The sequence below is a fragment of the Psittacula echo genome (assembly GCF_963264785.1).
Source record: "Psittacula echo genome assembly, chromosome: 2".
NCBI lineage: Eukaryota > Metazoa > Chordata > Aves > Psittaciformes > Psittacidae > Psittacula > Psittacula echo.
In genome coordinates, this window is record NC_137737.1 from 93315778 (window position 1) to 93331376 (window position 15599).

The window sequence follows — 15599 nt, forward strand, 5'->3', positions numbered from 1 at the left end:
TTTCATTAACTAAAATATCCATTCTATATTCATGTCTGACTACAGATAGCTAGATGTTCATTAATATATATGCAGCAAGTTTAAGTAGATCAGAGATCTGTTCTTAAAAAAAACCAAACACATCCAAGTAACACAGACACAAGCTGAGAAAAGAGTTAAACTACATATAACGAGACTGTCAAGTCTATAAATCTGTCTCAAGCTACTGTCATAGCACTCACAGAGTTCCTGATTTTTGAGTTGTCCCTTCCCATTCACCAGAAGGGAGACTCCGTGGGTTGCCAGACACGCAGTTCAGCCTGGGAGGAGAAGACTCCGGGGGAAGACAATTTTCAGCTCCAGTAACTACAACTCAAGGCAGGCAAATGCACTAACTGAAGTTACTTTTTACCCAAAGTAGACATGTAGAAAATGTGTTGAGCAACTCTTGCAGGAACATAACTTTTCTGCTCTCAGTGCACTTCCAATGTGACCTCTACTAAAATTCCTGTGCCAGAACTGTAGCCTTTCTCCAATCAGATTAGTGCTACAATCTTCCCCTTCCTATTCATATGAAGCACAGCACCCTATAGGATCCTATTTTCTCTTGAATAGCATAACTCTTACTTGAGTAAGCATATGCACGCAAACATGAACCTGAATGTGTTGAAGTCCTGCATGCTAAGCACTTTCTACTTCAGCATAATCTCCTCCCAGTCTGTCATCTGCATATCCCATCAGAAACTTTGCTATAATACTCTGCTGTGAACTCATACTGTTCTGACAGAGAAGATCTCTCTAGAATTGTCTAGGCTGTAAGGACAGCCTAGATTATTGTGGGTAAATGTGTAAAGGACACAGACACAGGCATGGTGATGTTCAGCCTTAAGAAGAATCCATAGCCCTAAGACAAGGAGCTCAAAAACCTATTCAAGGAAAAAGTCTCAGAAGGAGCATGCAGTGATAAATGCTCCATCCTTGGCAGTGTTCAAGGCCAGGTTGGGTGGAGTCTTGTGTGACATGGTCTAGTGTGTGGTGTCCCCGCCCATGGCATGGGAGTTGCAACTTGATGGTCTTAGGGGCCTTTCCAACCCTAACTATCCTATGATTCTGTGATATGTAAAACATACATTAAACAACCAGCTTTAACACCGAAATTTTGGCGTTTATTAGTTGTATTCTCCAAAGCATAACATTTCTAACCTGTACATCTTGCTAGGTGCTGCCATGAAATGCACTTGCCCTGTGCAAGTGAAACTGTCTTTCAGGATATAACGCAGCTGGGCAGGATGTTAAGGACTACTGTAAGATAAAGGTATTGGAGACAAGGACACGTTATTGCAATTAACCAGGCAATTTATTATAAAATAGTCTGTAACATAACAAAGCAAAGAACACTTCTTCAGAAACAACATGCTGAAACAAGAAAGTAGATCTGTGTATCCAGAACATAGTTTAATGATCCCTTCATCAATAACATGGAAATTACAGAAGGAAATATTTTTTATAAAAAAATAAATATTACTTCAAATAGCCCGTGAATTTACAAACACGAACAAGAAAGTATTAATAAAATTGTCTGCTCTTTTTAAGTCCTTGTGTGGCATCTGAGAAACAAACATGGAAAACTTCTGAGTGAAGGTGCTTTCTGTCCACTACCAAAATAAACTAGAGAGATAAGTCATCTGGAGACATAACATTTACTTTCAAACCTGGAAAAAAAATATGAAATAAACTTCAATCAGTTAGTCCAGGATAGTTTTGAAATCTTGATAAAAAGATGGTTCTGTCACTTCCTTCAGTAGTTCCATAGTATCCTTTGGGATCTTTCTGAATAGCTGCATCTTACCTACAAAAATACCAGAAAAAAATCATTACTACTGCAAGTAAATAACAACTCTGGTTTAGAGAAAATGCTAATAATATAATGAAATCAATACTAGATGAATCCAATTAAGAAGTTGGAACACCTGGAATACAGAGACAAAAAAAAGCAGTAATAAAACGTGCTACTATTCTTCTGCCCTTAAATCAGGCTAATAAATAAAAAGGTTAAAAATCGCATGTGAAAATATCAACAAACTAAGAAAATCAAGGAGCAAATTCCCCTACTATGTCCTTGTAACACTTGTTTGAATTTAAGATTTTTTTTTTTAATATAAGATTATTTATTACATAACTATATACACCAAAAAGGCCTTCCGTCAAACCATAGTGATGTTGAAAGCCCCTATTTTAAACAATGCTAAGGACAAGGGACAGGTCCTGTGTGGTTGCTAATGTTTACCTGCAGCAGGAAGGTATTCCTGAAGACTTTCTTCCCCCCCCCCCCCCCCCCCCCCCCCCCGATATATATGATAGAGTAGCCTATGCTTGGAACTGACACATTAAAAAAGAAATAAAATAAAGAAATAAAATCACCTTGTGTTATAAGACTGGCAACAAAGCAGCAATTCTCCCCAGAGTGTTTCCTTATAAGAGAAGGCAGGCTAACTGGAAAGCCCCCCTTAGGGTGGAAAATTTTGGAGACTAAACAAGGCTCTTGGGAATGGTGTTTTTATGAATGTAACAGTTTTGAAACAATGAAGGTCACTAAGTCTAACATCAACATTACAGACAATAAAAAGGACCTTTGAAACATTAAGAAGAACATGTAAAATCCTACCAACAGTTAAAGTCTGTTGCCTAAAGAGACGTGGCAAAATTGTCAATGGTGCAGAAAGGCAAAAGTGCTCAATAAACATTTGTTCTGTCTTTGGAAAGGAGACAGATGATGTACTTACATCTTATCATGATAAGGAAAGACTCTTGCTTCTTTCCCCACTGGTAATAATAGGAGGAATGTTAAACAGTAACTATATTTTAAATACTTAACTCTGAAGAATGACGACAACTTGCACCGACAAGCCCCTGATGTTGATATTCAACAAGTTTTGGAATATGAAGAATGGCGACAACTCCTACTAACAAGCCCCTGATGTTAATATTTAACAGGTTTTGGAACTGTGAGGAAAAAAAACCTCCTCCACAAAACCTATGAGCTTGATACTGATTCCCATGAAGAGTAATGGAAAGGCATGTGCAGTGATACAAGAAAGAAAGTTAAGTTTATATCAAATCCTGTCAACAACCTGATCTTACAGGGGTAGTAGGTTTTATATAGCTGATACAAGCTCCAAAATGAGAACAAAAAGTGTAGTCAAGTCAACACAGGTGCTATTACTCGTCTTTGTCATCTCTGTGCTACAGCTTGCTGTGCCATGTAGAGATATTGAGCTAACTTCCCAGGAACACAGCCCAGAACCAGTGACTTCCCTGCCACAGCTACTCTGACATCTACACATGCTACCTGATTACCAGAAGACAAACTTAAGTTAGCTCCGGTATCTCTACATAATGCTCAACACTGTAGTAACCTTGTCTACAGCATGGTGATGGGATTCTAGTAACGTTACCCAGGAATAAGTCTGATGCACGCCAAACAAAGCTAACATTCAAGACTGAGCAGAAAACTATCAATAGCTCTTTAAACTGATTTTAGTGCATTCCTGCAGGATTCAGAGACTTAATATCTTACTAGATTTAGAAGAAAATACAAATATAAATGCTATGTACAGTCAGGTGACTGAAAAACAACCCTTATCTATGATCAAATATCTTAGAGACATGCAGATAATGATGCATGTTCATACCAAGGGTATACACGAGTTACCACTACAGAGCACAAGATGTCTTTGTACCACTTTACCAGTACACTGATGCTTCACCTTCCCTCCTGTTCAACCCCTACAGGGGGCATATAGTGCCTTCTCAGTTGCTTTATAAAACCAGTTTGTAATGCAAGGTCCTGCACCTGGGTCGGAGCAATCCCAGGCACAGCTACAGGTTGGACAGAGAAGAGATTCAGAGCAGCCCTGCAGAGAAGGACTTGGGGGTGTTGGTCAATGAGAAACTGAACATGAGCCGGCTTCAGTGTGTGCTTGCAGCCCAGAAAGCCAACCGTATCCTGGGCTGCATCAAAAGGAGCGTGACCAGCAGGTCAAAGGAGGTGATCCTGCCCCTCTACTCTGCTCTCGTCAGACCTCACTTGGAGTATTGTGTGCAGTTCTGGTGTCCTCAACATAAAAAGGACATGGAACTGTTGGAACAAGTCCAGAGGAGGGCCACGAGGACGATCAGGGGACTGGAGCACCTCCCGTATGGAGACAGGCTGAGAAAGTTGTGGCTGTTGAGCCTGGAGAAGAGAAGGCTGCGTGGAGACCTCAGAGCAGCCTTCCAGTATCTGAAGGGGGCCTACAAGGATGCTGGGGAGGGACTATTCATCAGGGACTGTAGTGACAGGACAAGGGGTAAAGGGTTCAAACTTAAACAGGGGAAGTTTAGATTGGATCTAAGGAAGAAATTCTTTACTGTGAGGGTGGTGAGGCACTGGAATGGGTTGCCCAGGGAGGTTGTGAATGCTCCATCCTTGGCGGTGTTCAAGGCCAGGTTGGATGAGGCCTTGGGTGACATGGTTTAGTGTGAGGTGTCCCTGCCCATGGCAGGGGGGTTGGAACTAGATGATCTCAAGGTCCTTTCCAACCCTGACTATTCTACGATTCTATGATTTTTAAAACCTCAACCAACCCTTAAAAGAAGGAGAAAGACAGGTGGAAGCAAATACAGATGCAGGCAAAGCACCTCTCAAAATTAGTCACTGGTAAATATTCAAGTTACATGACAACCTGACACCAAACAGCCACCCTCCTGCCAGATTACCTAGCAGATGTTTTGGCAGCTTTTCATAAAAACAATAGCTACAGAAGTGCTCCCCTACATATTGAGTCAACCCCTGCAGCACAGGTGGAACAGGGCAAGTGGAAGTACAGGTAAGTTTTCATAGGGCAATAAGCAAACAGAGATCTCAAAGACGGCATTCAAGTTATTTGGGCCCCAGTGATCTGTTGGCCAATCCCAGGAAATGCTTCCACCATAAAAGTTTCACAGTAAAAACAAGTCACATCCTGCTAATTGTTTAGGCAGCCATTAAGCAAAAATCTCTGAACCCTTGATCTTTCAGCAGTGTACTTGATGTCTCAGACATTTCCAAAAGAAAGTAGGCCTTGTAGATAGAGTTGTCCCAACATTACGAATGTGAAGAACATATTCTGCCTCAGAGGTTAAGATTTATGAAAGAACAGCTGGAAATCACTCTTTTCAAGAGAATGTCACCAGTGATTTTCTTCTTGCCTTCGGACATTTCCTGCTCTACCCCCACAATACTCAGCAAGTACAGCATTAATAGCTCTCCCAAAGAACTGAGGAAATTAGGTTATTTCATTTCTGCAAGGGCAATTCTCACAAGAAGGTCAGCTTTCCCTTCTTGGGGTAGAAACTATGCATACAGTGTTAGGCCTGGACCACACACAAGTTTAAGGTCAGTACTGTGGTTAGGCGAGAGGCAGCACAGGTACAGCAGAAGCCTAACGATAATCATTATTCAAACTAGGAAAATTCCATCTCTACTTCCCTGTCCATTTTCCCTGGCATCTGTGGTGGTGTGATTTTGTGGACAGTGAGAGCACTTTTATGGCAGACGCATGATCTTCAGTGGAAGATGAGATTCTGCTGAACAATAAAGCTGCCTGGGCTGTACCTCCACCCTGAATGTACCGTCAGATTCAACAGCAAAGCATGCACAGAGTAGAATGGGGGAGCTTTGGCACAGGTTGTGGTCTGACAGTATAAGATCCCAAGAGAAAATCTTCAGCATTACAGGTGAAAATTCAGAGGTGCTCTATACGGATCTTAGGGAAGTCACACAGCTTTCAGAGAAGTTGTTATCCTACTGGGTGTGACCAGTGCATTCTCTGCTCAGCTTTTCAGTTTCTGTCCTCTCCAAGTGAAGCAAGCAGCCAACTCTTCCCTTCCTGGACGCAGGCCTCTTTCTCCTGGTAGTTCTAGAAAGGCTGAACAGAACTGGCTTCTCAGCAGCAGTGATGAGACTTTGTGCCTCTGGTTTTGGCGTCAGTAAGTAACTCTGAGAGAAGGAACTTCTCTGGGAGAGGCCGCTGGAGGTATGCTCCGTACAGAAAGACTGTACCTGGCCAGAACACACCTGGTGCAGTCCCAACAGTTTGTTTTCTGTAAAGGTCTGTCATCTTTGATACATTCACACTGCACTAAAAATCAGACTGTTTGCACCCAGGCATTGCTGCAAACCTCTGATATGGGAAGGAAACGCGTACTTCCAAAACCAGATCTGCTCTTTTTCTGGGGCAGTGGGCCCTCAGCACAGGTATCAAGGAAGCTTGCGATATGTTTCAAATCAAATAGGGATTATCCTTGAACCAAACTGAAGAAATCCTCAGTATTGCATAATAAACTCTCCCAAGTAATGACTCATTTAGAGCACAAATTGCAGAGTCAGTCCTGAGAATCTGGCCTTCGCTGCAGCTAAATTCAACCACAGCACTGACCACTTCAGAAAAAACCTACTGCTGTTCACTTTTGATAACTCAGAACTGAAAACTCCATTATTTCTGTGCCTGCCCTGGGGACAGATGGCACAACTGGTCAAAGAGACAGTTCCCCATAGGCCAGATACACAGACAGGTTTTTTCTACAGCGTAGAAGGGTCAGAGATTTGCCAACATCACTCAACTCTATTACAATACAGCATATGCAGCACAGCACGTGCTTCTGTTTCAAAATGACCCTGGTGACACTTCTTTTGGTAGAGTTTACACTGCAGAAGGAACTTACTTAGTTGTCAGTTAATACAGTTTAAAAAAATAGAAACCTGAGCATTCATGCATCATTTAGTTAAACCTGCTAAGAATGCTTATATGATTAACTCAATCTTATACAGCTTTCTGAACTGTAGAAAGTTATTTAGTGCCAAGTATCAACAACCATTCCATAAGAACAAGGCTTTAAAACATGCAGTGCTGAAAACCACACCATTTTATTTTGCCTACTTATGCATACTAAATTTGATTAAAATCAGAAAGCTCATTAATGTACATTTTAGTAAAACACTTTATGGTAGGAAAACTTAAAAAAAATCCATCAGATCCCAAGTTTTATTACAAGTAACCATATTTCAAACTCCAACAATAACTGAATACTTACAGATTTTCAGAGGCTTAAGCAGGCATTTGTAAATAACTTTGTGGTTTGCCAGCTTGACAGTGAATGCATCGTAGCAGAGCCATTCTGCCGCCTCAGAAGGGAACATACCAGATGCACCTTTCTTACCTAAGGCAATCCCTGGAAGCAGAACATGAAAATAATGTCACTGAAAATTATGATAATGAAGAACAGTGTCTGACCTCTCCTCGCTTTCTAATCACTCCAAGATTTTTTACTAAAAACCTGTGTAGTCAATGAAGTCTCCTATGCCAGCAGAGAACTAAAAACTAAAACATGAAATATTTCAGTATCTTTGGAAAACTGAGTTTAGGAAAAGAAATGCCCTGAGATTCTTATCATGCACTCAGTATTTTCCATTCCTGATCTTTATCTCAAAGTTACATAATCTGACTGCACATTCAAGACATTTTATTTGTCAAATAAAAAAAGCCAGAAAACCCCATGCTGCTTCATTGCCATTAACATACTATACCTTTGTTCTTTGCTTTCAGGATACTATAGCAGCATGATGCAGTCTCAGAGATGATTCTTAGGAAGAAATAAGGATTGTTTCTAACTTGCTGGTTGAATGGAAGTTGGAGAACACAGGCATGAAACCTGTTCATAAAAACAGCCTATTTAATCACGTCATTTACATTTTCAAGTGAAACTATAATTACCTACCTTAGGCCCTAAACAACATTTAAAAGCACACAACAGTTTTCAGCTATATCAACACAGTTAGCATATGACACCTCTCCTACATACACACGCCCTGGAGTGTCAGAAGCATGTGATGTTTGTTTCTAAATTTTGTGCTGAAAGAAGATCTTTAAGCAATCTGCCTTGGTAATGGAATTCTCTTCTGAAGACAATGACTGTCTTATGTGAAGGGAAAGTTAAACTATGCATCCTCACCAATTCTATATCACAGACCATGCAGCCAGAAAACACCCATGTGACACAGTGTAAGAGGAATCAAAACCAAAACAAACCCCAGAACAAATTATGTTCAGGAATTCAGGAAAACAGACCTCCAAATGACATAGTGTTTCACAGACCAGCATCCCCACTCTTTTTTCTGCAAACATTACTTGCATTCTAGGCTCCTTTACACCTCTGTTCAGATATATTTTAAAACTGCTTTTTTTTCAGGAGGAGCAGGAGAGAGAGGGCTGAATATAGTCAACAACTACAATGATGATCGTTAATTACTTGACAATGTGTATACTTGCTTATTAAATTAACCCAGCAAAAATGTAATCACTTCAAGAAATTCTGAAATTATAAAATATTTAAAGGATAAACATAATTACCACACTCCTTCACTGGCTAAATTAACCTGATATGCTGGTAGCATGGTGGACAGGTTTTTAAAGGTATTCTAACCTAAAGACCTAAAGACCTTTGTTAGGGTGTTCCCATAAAAGCAAACAGAAGTAACTAAGTAATCATGTCCAGCATCAGAGAAAAAACCGTAAGTGCCTCACAACACAAAGTTTAAATGTTTGATACACGAGTAGCTGTACTAGACAAGTCCAATTACACTTCCTGAACACAAGAATGATACAGGTGGAACGTGGACCAAGCTGAATTTAAGAACAGAACTGAAATGTCACTCCCTAAAAAGTATGAGCCTAGCAAAAAAGCAACACCAGATTTCTGTGAAGAGGGAAGCACCTCTTATACCTTTTTTGTGTTAATAAAAAATTTCTTGGTGCTGCCTATCATTCAAGGTTTTTGATGTACAGAGATTAGTATTTTCTCCTAAATTAGTTGTCCGTTTTTATTTCTTTCCCTTCTCCTTGTTTCAAACATTCACTTCCTCTATTTGTTCAAGAACAGCTCACAAACCCCAAGGTATTACCAGCTAAGGAGCAATTAAGACATTTATCAGCAGCTAAGAAACTGAAATTAACTTGGTGGAATGCAACCTCACTTTATGTGAGGTTATACAGGTCAAAGTTCTGTATGATTTTAATAGATACAAAGTTCTAAATATAAACTGATTAATAAGTGATAAGACTTCTTGTCATCCTCCTAAAGCAAAACAGACTGCTTTTCTTGAGGTCAGCTGTCAATACCAAGAGGCACTGAAAATGCATTTACTTAAGTGTCACATAAACACAGACATTAATACAATCCTGTATCCTGAATCTAATAGTTACCTAAGAACGGTGTTGAAACAATAACTTGACTTACTTCTTACATTTACACAGCACACTTCTTCCTCCACATGTCAAGAAAAAGTAATGAAATATTCAGAGTTACTGCAGAAGACAGTGACCTACCTGTAAGCCTGAAGTAAAAATATCTTGTAGATGTTAATGAGAACTGTTTTAAGGCTGTTGATCTAGAACAGAACAGAAATAGAGCTATAGGAATACTCTGGTGTCACAATAGGATTTGTTCCAAGTTCAACAGCCTGAGATGATTTAGAGATCTAGAGAAAAAAAAATTCTATGCTAAACTTCAAAGATTTCTTTTATGTACCTAAGTTAACAATGTTGTGAAGGCTCAGTTCTGGAAGGTGCTGAGACCCCACATTTTAGTTGATGTCAACATTTCCAAGTTATGTGGATTACCTCTCAAAATCAACTTTTTATGTCAGAACTCAAAGCCTTTCTAATTATCTTTATCACTAATTAAAGTATTTCCAAACATGCATTTGCATATTCCCACCTGTAAATCAAGAAATAAACAATGGCATTTCAGTTTGAGGACTGCAGTCAATTTGTATTTCATGTTTTTCCCAGCTGTTCTACTTGAATTGAAGGAAAGACTTGATCTGATGGAAGTATAGCTGTAACTAGGAAAAAAAGGAAGAAAAAAAAATAGTTAAACTCCATGGGCTAACAGACTAAATTAAATTCTGCAAAGTAAGCATTTAACTTCTCATGTCACAGACAATGCCTGCTAATCAATGAGCCAGTAGCCAAGAGATGACTATAACTAAATCCAATTTAGAAAGACTAGACACTGTGGCATTAAGGCTGTTAGCTAAGGAATGACTTCAGCATTGCAGGGCTGAATAATTCACCCTGCTAAGTAACCCAAACCAATAAGCTCAAACACAAACTAGATACATTTCTAGAACACATGGTCTAGCCAGACCACTATTAATGACTCCAGTGACAACCAAGTTATACTCTGTGAACCATGCAATGCAGGAGCTGAGGCTGGAAGTCACCTCAGTTCACCCTTGTTTAACAGTTACTTAAGTCAAGCTTATGAAAAGCAAAGTGGCTCTTGTAACAAACACCTCAGGATTCCGAGTAGTGTCTCCCAGACCAGTAGCACCAATGTCCTCAGCAACATAAACTGTTTCTTTCACACACACAACTAGTAAATAAATCTCGTTGTTAATTGTTCTTACAGAAAATCATGTCATATAAATTCCTTTCCTAAACTGTCCAAGCTTTTCTGTTTTGGAATACTCCTAAAGAGCTTCAACACTTTGGTGATGGAAAACCTCTGTCAAACTTCCCACTTAAATGTATACATGGGCTGGTTATACTAAACACGACCAATAACATAACAATATATTCCTTCTCTTTAAACAGGTTTGTGGTTATTTTGTTAATCTTTAGCAAATGTCTAATGCCATCTCTAGTAGTCTACGTAAAGGGTCTACAGAGCTTTTCAGTAGGATACATTGTCCCGTCCTGAGTTCTATGTCACTTCAGACTGCTTTGTGTATGTATATAATTAAGGTTGCTAGTTTAAAGAGAGGTTACTTCTACCCTACACTACCATCTGGAGTTTACCAGAGGGAACACCTCCGATGCTGAAAGGATTACTAGTCTCTCTAGTCCATACAAAATTAATCCCATGATTAGGAAGCCACAAAAACCAAAAACAACCAACAATTTCAGAATACTAACTACAGCTATATAATATCAGGCACAATACAGTGCCTATATATATATATGTATATATACACACACATACACACATACACAGTTTCACAGTAATGGTGAAAGAAGCTAAACTGAGGTGATTGAATAAACCTTCTCAGAACCATGTAGCCACCATACAGTATATGACCTCTGGTCATTAGGGACCTGTGCTACATTCAATGGTGTTAATGGTACATACATTCCATCAGGATGGAATGAAGAAAATAGCAGGCTGCACAGCAGAATAAAATGTTTAGATTAATGTATAAGAAACAGAACTGTAAAATCTATTTTGCAGTGAATTCAACTACACCATTCACAAGACATCCTTGTGCTTCTCACATTAAGTACAATATACTGTAAAGCTGACAGTGGAGTATACAACTCTATTTACCTGGAGTAATCGCAGTAAACCTCAAGTGTCTGCATATCAAATAATAAACCACACCACGGGATCACAGGACAATCTGGCAGCTGTTTAAATTTGGAACATCCTGGGATATCATCAACACGAAAATTCATGACTGTCTTATTGGGGTTTATTAAAAAGCCATACTCAGGAATACCTGTTGCTAGAGTCCTAAAACAAATATGAACAGTAATAAGTATAATAACAACATAAGACACATATGATCTTGCATAAAATGACAGAAACCAAAGAATAAAGGGAACAACAACCAACTCTTTAGGTTACGAAACACAGCTAGAAATAAAAAAAAACTGAATCAGAGTTAAATTGATACATAAGTAAGCTGAAGAGTATGAGGATAATGGAGAAAAACTTTCAAAGATTAATACAAATTAAGAACTTAAAGCAGGAAACATAAACCACACTCACAGAAACCACTGAGATCAAAATCACTGGAAGAAGACAGATAAAAGGTATTGGTTTTGAAAGTTAACAAAACCAAGAAGAATCCACATAACAGGAACCTCATTTATCTGATGAAATGCATTCTTTCCCTAGGGAAAGAAGAACAGAATAGAAGGTAGTAGCAGACCTGTCCAATAAAACCATTTTGAGAAAGTAACTAAGACATCTTAAAAATTTGAGGAAAAATGGTGTTGAAAGACAACTGATAGGTACTTTGGTTAGTCTGCACTGCTAATTGCTGCTAGAATCTCCATCAAGGTCAGTAGCTGGGTCCCTAATTTAAAATTCAGCAGGAATCCCCCACCATCTGAGCTGCAACAGATTTTTAGTTAATCATCAAGAAAGCAGCTATTACATTTCTTCCCAAGCACAGACTACCGAAAAGGACTCCAAAACTGCCCTTGATTATTAAGTCATAAAACACACCTATATGGGCAAGCAGGTATGAAGATGAAAAAGAATGAACTAAACGGTTCATTCACTTATTACTATGAAGACTATGGCTTTAATAGCATACCTTAGAAAATTTCTTGCCTTCGTTAAATGTGGTGTAACCAGCAAAAAGTCATCAATGAGACGTATTAGGACTCTGCAATCAATAAGAAATTGGTGTTAGGGTTTTTTTTTTTAATATGGAATTCTTTCTCATTTTTGTCATACTCCTCAGAGCAACAACATGCCCATTTTAATTCACAAGAAGGTAGAGGCTAATATGATCTCCAAATCAGTACTGCTTCTTTCCTTAAAAAAAATAAATAAATAAATAAGAAAGCAAAGTGGTTGGCTATATGAAACATGACAGGAATTTATGGTACACAAACTACTCCATAGTAGCTTCTTAGATGCAGGGTTTTACACTTTTCCGAGGGAGAATTTGAAGTATCTTACCCAATAAAACACAGAAAAGAGGTGTAATACCAGGTATACAGACACAGATACTAGATTTTTGATGTACTCTAACTTTGTATCTTCATTTACCATGTAATAACCTTTCTGTGAAGCTGTAACTCAAATGTAAAACAGACTACCATCAACCACTATAAAGGCCGGAGTTTTCAACAGAATTCAGGCCCCAGGCATGCTGGTATCTGTCTGATAAATCCTGCCTAATGCATCAGAGAAAGGAAGCTCTGGAGATTACTTTGTCCAGTCTCCTCTTCAAAGCAGGAGCATTGCCATCACAATGATCACATCACTGCACTTTTGCAAAGCCAAGTCAACAGCCAGATTATTTTTTTACTTAAAGGCCAAATGAAACAACCAAAATTAACTCCACAGAGACCTAAGTAACATTCCAAAATCTGCTGTATATAAAAGCAGCTGCTACATTAAAGAGTGAATTCTTCTGAATTGGTTTCATAATTTCATTATGTATAAACAACATCCGTTGAAATATATACCTGTTTAGACTCATATGATCACTGCATTCTAAAGCCTATGAGAAGAACTCCACTATTTGAGTAGGAAATGTTTTATATTTTGAGTTATTTCCATTACCCAGAGAGCCTCCCAAGAAGAGACACCAGACAGATGCACTTATCTGGAGTATTCTACATACTTCTTAGTTTCTTTTTTCTTTCTTAGGACAGAATTCATAGCAATGGAAAACAGACAAACTTCGGGGTCCAGATCATGCCTAAAGACGCTACTCCGGGACTCAGGGACCCCAAAAGTTTACAGCTAATAGAGGCTAGCTTTCTGTCGAGCTCTGAAGAAGCAAGCATGAGCAAGGCACAAAGAAGATGTACAAAGAGTCACACAGGGTTTCAAACAGGAACCAATATGCATTGTAAAAAGTCTGCAATAAAGCTGTGACCTTCATAACACGCTAAGATTTACAGATGGTGGACTGGAAAGCCCTCAGGCAGAAAGAAGACTGGAGTATCAGAAAGCCTGCAATGAACAACATTTAAGGACAAAAGACCATAGATGTTGTGGGAATGAGTGTGGAAGAAACCATAAACTTCTCACAGAAGAGCTTGTCAGACCCTACAGCATCCCTAAATATTGTGCTCTGTTTAAGAACAAGTTTCCTACCCACAGATCTAGGAAAGCTTATTTTCAGCAGTCTTCTTCCCATCTTATGACAAACAAGCAAATTCCCCCACAAAGCCACCACAGAAGCTGCAGAGATGATTGTGTGTACTACACTCTGACTGGACAGTTGGAAATCGCTGAAATTCAAAATTAAACTTCACAGAAAATGTCTAACACGTATCTTATATATTATGCATTACTATAACAGAGCACTCAGTAAAGAACAAAGCATCCCTACCCATCCTGCTGTATCCCCCTGAGCAATTTGTTTTCCATGTCTCCATAGCATAAGCTGCAAAGTAAGGTTGACAAAATGGAGCCCTGTGGAATTCCACAGCACTGCACGTAGTACCTAGTACAAAAGAAAGATAAAACACACAAGATTGCAATAAATAATTCCATTAAACTTTCACTTATTTTTTCAAGTATAACATATACGTGTCAATAAGACAGACTACATGCTTGCTGGTTAGCCTTAAATTTTTTCTTAACCTACATACAGCTCCAGAAGTTTTACATTAAACAGTGAAAAAACCCCATTAATACATATATTCCTTTCTTTTTAACGAACTCCAGTAAACAACTGTTATTAAATGAAAGAAATTTTATAAGTTATCTTAAACCACAATGCCTCCTTCCTTCTTCAACTGCATAGCCACACTTCATCTAAGCTTTGTAATTCTTTATATTGCATCTTACACTGTTTCTTGTACAGGAACATTTGTTTCAAAGCTAAGTGCACTGGAGAAATATTTCAAACTATTATTTATTTATTGAGGTGTTTGTTCTTTGTATATACTTGCACAGCATGACCTGACTAAGGGAAATAGTTTCTTGGTTTTTTGGTTTTGTATTTTTTGTTTGTTTTGGTTTTGGTTGGTTGGTTGTTTTTTTTTTTCCCCAAATAAGTATTACTTTAATTTCAGGAAAATTTCTGACAACTTAGCCCAGTAGAGCACATGATCTGGTTTTATGCATCTCAACTACACTTTAAATCACATTTATTTCCTCATTTAACAGCTCAGGCATGAAGCTATCTTACTTTTAATTTGGAAAAAAATTCACTATATCCTGTGAAATGGTAACCCCTATTATTTGTAATTACACTCAACCACCCCCCTGGCCTACTTGAAAAATTCACTGAAGTTGTCAGTTGTCATTTTGCAGCAGCGTAATTCTTTATTTGTTTCTCCTGTCTTCAAAGAATTCACACAAACATAGCGAGGGGGAGGCTTCATTACTTCCCTTATCTTGTTACTTATACAAAGCCAGTAAGACCACACATAGTAATAGTAATAGTAATGCATGACATCTAGGTAAGCTACTGAAGACAGAACTCCCCATTAACTTGTGGATTTTTCTATGCTGGCAGCAACAGAATGAACATGCCACACAAAACCCGAGGGAATTATTTTCACAACACTCCTTTGAAGCAGCGAGATATTAGATTATAATGTAATGACTTTTGATAAATGTATTAAAAGGTATTAAAGTATTCCTTCTAGCACGTTTATCAAAACATCAAGTAAATATTAACTGTGATGCCTTTTGGAGAACCATCAGTTAAAGAGTGTATTCATTTACTAAACTTACTGCAGCTTGGGTTGGTTTTGGTTTGTTGTTGTTTTTTGTGTTTTGTTTTTTTTTTAAATAAGAATGAGGTATTTAAAAAGGACAAATTCCTCCCAGGACAAAGA

The 15599-nt window shown here is 38.5% G+C and overlaps 1 protein-coding gene across 1 annotated transcript in view; it reads right to left on the bottom strand.

Moving 5' to 3' along the window:
- Positions 1–1724: 1724 nt before the first annotated feature.
- Positions 1725–15599, bottom strand: part of TERT (telomerase reverse transcriptase) — a gene marked incomplete at both ends in the record, with an annotated part of 29428 nt that continues 15553 nt past the window's right edge. The window contains 8 exons of the mRNA XM_080611511.1: positions 1725–1828; positions 7093–7230; positions 7586–7710; positions 9384–9445; positions 9775–9901; positions 11386–11571; positions 12383–12454; positions 14141–14254. Of these exons, the coding sequence (XP_080467637.1) occupies positions 1725–1828; positions 7093–7230; positions 7586–7710; positions 9384–9445; positions 9775–9901; positions 11386–11571; positions 12383–12454; positions 14141–14254 (928 nt within the window). The remainder of the gene's footprint in view (positions 1829–7092; positions 7231–7585; positions 7711–9383; positions 9446–9774; positions 9902–11385; positions 11572–12382; positions 12455–14140; positions 14255–15599) is intronic.